The following is a 9,410-nucleotide window of genomic DNA, read 5'->3' as shown; positions in this document are numbered from 1 at the left end:
TTCGAAGCAACCAGTATTGCCATTGTAGCATTTCACTGTGTCTACGGTAATTCACAGTTACTCCAATCATCCATTCTTTACTCCGAAAGTAAGTAATTATTATCACAATTTATTTATTTCATTTAATATAGTATCTAATTATTTGCATTTTCACGTTAATTTCCTAATTCATTTTCGTATTATATTTTATGTCACTATAACAAGGTCATTTTACTGATTCTTATTCATTGTGTCGTCGTATTTCGTACTCCTTTACGTAAGATGAGTTTGGTGTATAATTCTAAATTTTAATCATATTTCATAATTATATATTTCACTTCATAAAGCTATATGAATAACCGGTGTAGGATTTTTGTCTCACTCTTATTTGTATTAGCAATTATCTGAGCACTATAAAGAATTGGTTGGTTTTTACAATTTAACCTAAACAGCTGACATATATTTATTTAGTCGATCATAGCGCGGCTGAATGTCAAATAAGTCTTTTTTCGTCGAAAACAATTGAACATCAATTTTGTAGGAGTGTTTTTGTGTCGCAGATACCCGAAAATAAAGCGTCACATTATATTCTAATGATGTATGGGCAACCTTAGGCATTAACCACTGCGCTATATTTACATCTTTGCAAGATTCGCATAGCATTGATAATGATAACAATAATAATAATAATTATAATGGTAACAATAATGATTAAAATATTAATAATGATAATAATAATGATAATAGCTGGATTTATAAAGATTCTTTTGCCTGAGGATTCAAAGTGCTGCTATTATTACCCTGGCTTTAGCTCGAGTTACCATCACCGGCACTCAGTGCATTCAAGAAAATAATCATGCCGGGTACCCTTTCACCTCACCTGGGTCGAGTGCAGCACAGTATGGATAATTTCTTGCTGAAGGAAACCTTGCCATGGCTAGGATTCAAACCCACGACCCCCTGTTTGAAAGACGAGATTTGGTAGTAATGCTGTCATGTATATCCTGGTTTGATCAAGCGTCGACCAAGTCGGCATGAGATTTCGAATAAAATAAAACTAGTTTTTATCTTAATCTTGTTTAGATCTAGTTCAGGGATTTAGAAAGTAGTTCAACTTAAATGGATATATGAAAACCTCATTTCGGTAAGCTTCGGTTAATAATAATACGCAAAAATCCCATTTGTTTGCCTTTGTTATTTATCATCACCTTCGTTCACACACACCATTACAGTCGTCATTATCAACACTAACATAATTGAAGCATCATAATCATCATCATCATCATCATTATCATCCTTATCATCACCATATTATGACCACCACAACCAACACATCGTCATTTCAACATCATCATCATCGTCACCATTATCATCATCATCATCACCACCACCATTATCATCACCACCATCATCATCATTACCACCATCATCATCACCACTATCATCGTCACCACTATCACTACCATCATCGACACATTTACGTCGTCACCATCGTAATCATCACCGTCATCACAATCATCATCATCGTCATCATCATCGTCATTATCATCATCATCATCATTACCATCATCATCATCATCACTACCATCGTCACTACTACATGTATGACCATCATCATCATCATCACCACTACCATCATCATCATCACCACCATCATCATCACCACCACCATCATCATCATCACCACCATCATCATCATCACTACCATCGTCACCACTATTATAATCATCATCATCGTCACATTAACGTCGTCATCATCACCACCATCATCATCATTACCATCATCATTATCATTACCACCCCCTTCATCATCACCACCACCATCATCATCACCATCGGCATCCTCATCCGATATAGAGTGAGAAGGTGAACGAGACTTAAGCTAATATTGATCACTTGTCTTCCTCTGCCTAGGTATTGCTTCTATGCCATGAATCATTAACTCACACTAGTTGGATTACTGAATAACTAGATTATGAAAATATTGCGTTGCATTAGGGAATTACCTAAAGCGAAATATCATATATGTATAACGCCTGTTTACATGGTTTAGGTATTTGTACGTTGATCGTGGGATACATTGAATGCGTGACTATTGGTGACAGTATCATTATTACAACAAGTAATATGATTTCATCACCATGTTATAGGTAAAAGTGGTGGTAGTAGTAGTAGTAGTAGTAGCAGTAGTAGTAGTAGTAGTAGTAGTAGTAGTAGTAGTAGTAGTAGTAGTAGTAGTAGTAGTAGTACTAGTAAAAGAAGTAGTATTAGTAGTAGTAATAATAGCAGTGGTACATGTAGTAGTAGTAGTAGTAGTAGTAGTAGTAGTAGTAGTAGTAGTAGTAGTAGTAGTAGTAGTAGTAGTAGTAGTAGTAATAGTAGTAGTGGTAGTAGTAGTAGTAGTAGTAGTAGTCATCGTCGTCGTCGTAGTAGTAGTCGTCGTCGTCGTCGTAGTAGTAGTCGTCGTCGTCGTCGTCGTCGTCGTCGTAGTAGTAGTAGTGGTAGTAAAAGTAGTAGTAGTAGTAGTAGTAGTAGTATTGGTGGTAGTAGTAATAGCAATGGTAATAATAATGTAATGATATTACTAATACTTTTTAAAATGATAATAAAATTATGACAAAATGATTCTAATGATAATACTCATGATTACTTCAGTTTATTTTGGTATATATGTGCATAGTCCTAATTCATATACATGCGCCAATAATCACCATGTGAATATTTGCCCTATACATGGTATATCCATGATATCAGACAGATATCTCTTCTCTTATTTTTCTCAAATATATCATATCCACGTGTATGCACTATAATTAATTACTTGACGCTGATTGATTCCAAAGCTTGCAAGCTGTACCGACCTAACCAATGAATAACAATCCTTTCATCGCGTCTCTGTTTTCAGGATTACTAATCATTTTAGAGAGAAATTTGGTTGATGGGTTTCAGCCCTACCCCCTCCCCATGAAGCATAACTTGCTCTTCTTATCTGAAATTATTTTCTCCTTGCTATGTATTTCTCTCTTCCACCCCACTCCCTTCCCTCCCCTTCTTCTTTCTTTTGTTGAAGCAGTTTTATATCGATAAGGGAAAATGATATAAAACGAATAATCATAGCAATTTATCGTAATGTTTCACGGGACTGTTATCTTCTGAAAAAAAACCCCATCTCTATTCAGTGTTGTTTTCCGCGGGAACCTCAACTTCAGTTTGATTGCCACTGTTATTTTGAATATCCTCACATCCATTTACACTTTTTTTTCTTTTTTTACAGGCAATGGGTATATTAATTGCCGGTAACGTTATTATATACATCATACATGTACATCAATTCGTATTACAATATCCATTTAAAATTCGGTTGATCTTCTCTCTTCACGGACTTCTATAATGAACAGGTAAATTTGACATCACACTTTACCCGTATATACCATCATGATTTTCATTTTATATCTCACTCAATATTATAGTACACCCAAGCTGCTCCGATGTCAATGATGACGGAGGAGAAGACTGCTCGATATCTATCACAGATTGGACGATGTAGCGACGAGGGCAGAGCAAACTTCGAGAGCCTTGCCGAGAGTATTACATCGGCTACCGAGGAGGACGTCGAAAATGTTGAAAAAGAAGCACGAGTTCAGGTTTGTATTCACCCACGGGTATCCACAGGGGTTTATTTCCAATTCCAACATTGGAAGTAGTCGATAATGGTTGGACGCAGCGAAACTTGTGGTATTCATTGGTTTACATAAAGGACTAGTCAATTTACTTTGGTGTCAAAATTTATTAATAATACAATGTCACCTTGAAGAGTTATTTGATCACCAGCCTAGCTGGCACATTTTTCTTACTTTTACAATATAGCAATTACCATGAATTTTCAAAATCCTGCAGATTCTGGTGTTCTTGTTGTTGCTGCTGATGTTGTTGTTAAATAAAAACACTTTTGAAACATGAGTGGGGGGGGGGGGGGACTGTTTTGGGGAGAAATTGCTCCCTCTGATTTTTTAAGGGAAAATTATAGATTTATTTTGTTATAAATCAATGAAAACATACCAATTTCATAGCATTTTCCTTTTCCTGATTGTTTAGGGATTATTTAGGGATGGGTCGTTACTTCGTTCCATTAGGGGGCTCTCGATATCGTTTCATCTCTTTCTCTTTATACTTTATATTACACACACGCACAAATGTATATTTTCATACATTATTACATTAACCTATTTTTTTCATTCACAACATCTTTGAATTCAAGAGTTGCCAAAGAAGTTGCACATGTATAATTTCAAATATATATACATTTCTTATAGATCGTCCTTGCCCTCTCAATTCGAACAGATGAGCAAAAAATGTACTAGGATTCATCAAAACGAGAATTCCTGAAAGGTCACGCAAAATTGAATTAATATTCCTCATAGTATAGTGCGAGATGGAACCTGATGATTCATGAAGCTATTTTACTTGCCCACTGTAACAGAGCTATCTATAAATGTCTGTGGGTTCGAAGGGAAATATGCTATTGTACGGGAGAGAGAAACTTAGAGGAAGGGAGATAAAGAACTACTGTAGAATCGCAATTAGAGGAGTAGTAGAGATGGTAATGAAGTTGCAGGCGGAGACAGGGAAAGAGCGGGTAGTGAGATTGACAAAGATAGAGATAAAGAGAGAGAGAGAGAACAAAAAAAGCGAAAATGATTTTTACATGTCCTGTATGTATCTTCATAAAAACGAATTCTTGGGCGGAGCTATGTAATTTGGCATGAAAAGTAGTAAAGCTGTATTATTCCCAGTTAGGATTGCATTGTTACAACTATTAGTAATTTTACAAAGAAAAATAAAGAACGTTTACCTTTTCAAAACAGACGACACAATGAATTTACAAACCAAACGTGTTGATGCAGTGACATGTAACGTAGAATTACAAGTTAAATGTGAAACAAAGTCAAGATTTATAATCTTTGTAAAAATGCCAACGAACTATCGCGGTTTACATTGAAGGCAGTGCATCTTTAGTATAGTGTTCTTTTTTGTAAATTAAATGCGATATTCTCCCCGTTTTTAAAACACTTATATTTTTTTGCATTTTTACAGCCCACCGTAATCTAACAGTTAACACTGTTTGTGAGTCCCAGCTGCCAGTAATTACTAATGTTTTTAGCAGTTTTATTTTGAACAGTGTGGTTGATAAAAAGGTCTTTAAATAGATCTCAACGTCTCCATTATAGGGAAAATATCAATCAGTAAACATAAATTTGTTCATTATTTATTTTTCAATATCAATAATTGATTTTCACATTCGCAGCTGGTTATTCAATGCCCAAAGGAAACTCATTCTGCAAGGCCGGATGCTCATATAATGAGGAGTAATTGTTTGCTATCTTATCTCAAGGATTCTTGAAATTGCTATAGGAATGATTATTACTGATGAACTGTAATAGAATTTGTTTAGATATATTTCCTCTCTTTGTCTTCTTATATGATTTTTTTCTTTATCTCGTTCAATAAATTATTTTTTTAAATTTCTTATAAATGAAGGGGGGAATGATAGCCCCGAAGCGACTGGTCTTTAACTAGCATGAGAAAGGTGCAATTGACAAAGAAAATGTTTTTTGTCATGTTATATGTCACATTATGTCGTCAGTTTGTTGACGGAAAATGGAAATGAAATAAAACGAATCATGAATGCAGTCAATCAAAAAAAAAGGAAATCATCTACTGTCGGTGCTAATGTTGGTGATTTTATGATTCAATAAAATTGTGAGCTCTCTTGAACTTGGTGAAAAGCGACATATCATTGTGAATTCGATCGTCACATTAATGGTCACGATGGAATACTTTTATTTTCCAGAATAAAAATCTTTGGTATGAAACCCATCTTGGTTTCCTTTTTTTTCGGGGGGAATATGGGGGCAATGGCCAAGATGTGACGTTGATAATGTAATAGGCCTGGCCACAACACCCGAACTTTGTTGGAGCGGTCATTGAACGGTAGGGAGAGGGGGCCGAATTTCGACAACGCTCGTCGCCGCGCACGAAAGGGGGGGGGGATCGAAAACACGGGCGTTGCCTTAACGGTGTACCGCTGAAACCGGCGTTGCTTGAGCATTGGTTTAGGAGTGACGCAAGCGTTGATAAAGCGGTGTTCTGGGCACGCGGGCATCGGCTGGGCGGGGGTTTAAAGTTGGCTTAATTGCACACCTCTTTTGACTACGGAGCTCTTTGATAGAAGTTCCAAATGGGCTCCTGGTCCATTTCTCCCCGATTTTATAGCCAAAGACTGGCCCTTCTCCGACATACCCATGCCAACACCAAACCAAAGTTCATCATCGCAAATGATCTCTGCTTCAACACCTGACACCGTTTCATCAATCCCGTGTCCACTCGGTAAATGCAGCTTAAAACTGCTCCATCAAAGTTTTTGCCACGTTTATTAAATCGCTGTCCGACCAAAGCTGGCGAAACAGCGGTGGTCCAGCGTTTGAGATTTCTGCGTTGGCCTATAGTGGACCCAAACTTCCACAAACTTGCGTCTAGCGGTGGCAAACTTTGATTGGATGCTGTTGGAGCGATGGCGAACTTTCGGAACGGTAGGAGGGACCATCAGCAGTGGCTGAGCGTATACGACGTTGCCTTAACGGTGCCAACTTATCGGTGATGAACGGTAACGAGCGGTGTTGATTTTGTTTTCACCGCTCCAGGAACGCTCAAGCAAAGTTCGATTAAAAAAAGTAAAAACATTTTAGATTCAGAACAGTATTGCATCTAAGAGATATCTCTTCATTATTCATTTTTTTCAATGTTTTCCGCTAGACATGCTAGATATGTTTCACTTCTTTCTTATTTTCGTTTGCCCAGACTATTCTTTTTTAAATCACAGTGACTGGAGAAGAAAATGTGGCTAATGTACAAGCCTCCCCCTTTTCATAGGCCACATCTGACCTGTCGAGCACTGTCATTTTCCGCGTAATATTATTTGAGATTTGTTTCTTTCCTTTCTTTTAAACAGGCAAGTCGAGCAAAACAAGAAGCAGACGATGCCATCAGAAAGATTTCGAAGGAAAGGGATCGCCACATCCGAGAAATCCACCAAAAAGCCGAACAGAAGGAAAAACTGATTCGAGAAAGAAAGGGGGCTTTGCTTGCCGAAATCAGCAGATTGCGGGAAAGCTTCGAGAACACGATGAAAGAGAGGCGAGGTCGCATTGAAACTCAGGTAAAGATGCGGGCAGGAGCTATGGCCAACCTTACAGCGGTCGAAGAAACCGAACCGTGCGACACTCTGCAGAACGTCGCCAAGGATAGCCTTGATACAGTGCGCCTCGTCACAGCCTCGTGCAGGAAGATCAAATTCACCCGACAGCAAAATGACTCGGAAGATCTCGTAGGGACACTCAATGGAGTACAACACTCGTGGGAGTTGGAGCGTAATATCCCCATACCCACAAACATATCTTATCCAGAACTCCTTGCGAAATCCAGAGGCAACAGCGGTGTAATAATGACGAACGAGGTTAGATCCGGGCTCTTTGAAATAAATACCGATACCGAACAAGCGCGTACGATCGTTGCGGACGCGCATTTCGATATTTGTGACTGTGCATGCGCGTATAATGACACACTAGTTGTAAGTGACTATAATAGTAAGACTATTCATATTTATGATATGGCTGGTGCGTCAGTGAAATCAATAGGCATCCCGTCGGCCCGCGCGAGGGTAGCCGTGACAAAGGATGGCTTGGTGTTGGTTGGAGATGAACTCAACGGGAAAATATATTTCCTGAATCCCAGGAACGGGAAAATCATCCGAACCTTACCCATTGACGGGAAGAAAATTAATGGAATATACTACATGAGCCGTGGCTGGATCGTAATACAAACCGGCATTACGGTAATCAGTGTCTATGATGATTTAGGCGTCCTGAGGGAGACGATCGAAGACAGCACGTGGAGTGAGTTGCGATGCGCAGTGAGTCGTGACGTCATCTATATCATGTATAAGAAAGAAGACGACCCAACCACATACGTCGCAATGCGTTCCCCGAATACAGGTCGCCTCGAGGTGATCGTCCGATGCAAGATATCGAGGTTCCTGCTATCGGAATTCATTGTGACGTCATCTGGAAACATCGCCATCAACGGTGACAATGAGATATTGGTATTTAACCAAGCACCGGGGTACGAAGCTGTTTTGAAGAGGTTAAAGTAGAATACTAACCAAATGAAATAAATAAATAAATACAGAGGCAATATAATTCGGACCCGTTGCTTTATACGACATTCTTGCTCTCTCTCTCTGTTTCCTCTCACTTTTTACACGATTTCAATTTTGTATCAAACCTAATACCCGCATACACTCTAAAAAATTAAGTGCTAATTTAGCTCTTAAAGAGCGTGTATGGTGACTGCACTCCGAAGTGCAGTCACTATACACGCTCTTTAAGAGCTAAATTAGCACTTCATTTTTTAGAGTGTAATATCTACCCAAATAAGTTAATGGATTTTTATGCCACAGGTACCTGGGGCCGTAACACTAAGCTTAGCAATAATCGTAGAACATTTTTCTACGATCGATTGCATTGACTACAAAGTACAATCAATTGTGAGAATTTAGTGTACGATTAATCATTAACCTCTATGTTACCTAATAACCATCAGATTGTTGTAAACTAGGGCCAACAACGTTCATGTGCAATATCAAACTTTACAATGGAAATATATGAGCAATATTGATTTAAAAGAGATATATTGAAATTATCAGGGGTTTTCCCTGTATATTCAGAATGCGATGATATTCAAAAGATTGTGTCTTGAAGATGAAACGGGTGGGTGTTTCATAAAGCTGTTCATAAGTTAAGAGCGACTTTAAGAACGACTGGTGACTTCTTGTGGCAAATGGTAAATACGCAAAAGATGTTCGTTGGCGACGTTTTAGTACGTAAGAAAGGATCACCACTCAGTCATAAAGTCGCTCTTAACTTACGAAAAGCTTTATGAATCATCCACCCAGTCTGTAATGTTTAATTAGTTACAATGAATTTGTTTTTAAGTAGTCATTCTCGTTTGTGTGTTCTCGAAAATGATTGGTAAAATTCATCCAATATCAATTAACCTACACTGCAAAAATACCGGTGTAACATTAACACCAGATCGGAATCTATATAGGAAAACGCCAAAGAGGTGTCGAAACAGCACCACTGTAATACCATATGTCTGATTGATTCTTAACTGGTGTTGTTTCAACACTTCCCTGGTGTGTTCCTATATAGATGCCCAGTCTGGTGTTAACTCAACACCTGTATTTATACAGTGTAAACAGTTTATTATTTGATTGGTGTCATTTTTCACATATTCAGCAACAGACTGGTTACTTTGGCCAATATTTTTTTAAGAAATCATATTTGTGAGCGATGCCAAAATCGCGTAAAAAT

The 9,410-nt window shown here is 38.0% G+C and overlaps 1 protein-coding gene across 1 annotated transcript; it reads left to right on the top strand.

Moving 5' to 3' along the window:
• On the top strand, nucleotides 1-8,188 carry LOC121416470. The gene is made up of 3 exons (XM_041609967.1): nucleotides 1-88; nucleotides 3,450-3,623; nucleotides 6,989-8,188. The coding sequence occupies exons 2-3, from the start codon at nucleotides 3,468-3,470 to the stop codon at nucleotides 8,186-8,188; spliced, it is 1,356 nt and encodes a 451-aa protein (XP_041465901.1). The 5' UTR covers nucleotides 1-88; nucleotides 3,450-3,467.
• Nucleotides 8,189-9,410: the final 1,222 nt, after the last annotated feature.

The sequence above is a fragment of the Lytechinus variegatus genome, chromosome 6 (genome assembly GCF_018143015.1).
Source record: "Lytechinus variegatus isolate NC3 chromosome 6, Lvar_3.0, whole genome shotgun sequence".
NCBI lineage: Eukaryota > Metazoa > Echinodermata > Echinoidea > Temnopleuroida > Toxopneustidae > Lytechinus > Lytechinus variegatus.
The sequence above is the reverse complement of the archived record's forward strand: the minus strand, read 5'-3'. Positions and strand labels throughout refer to the sequence as shown.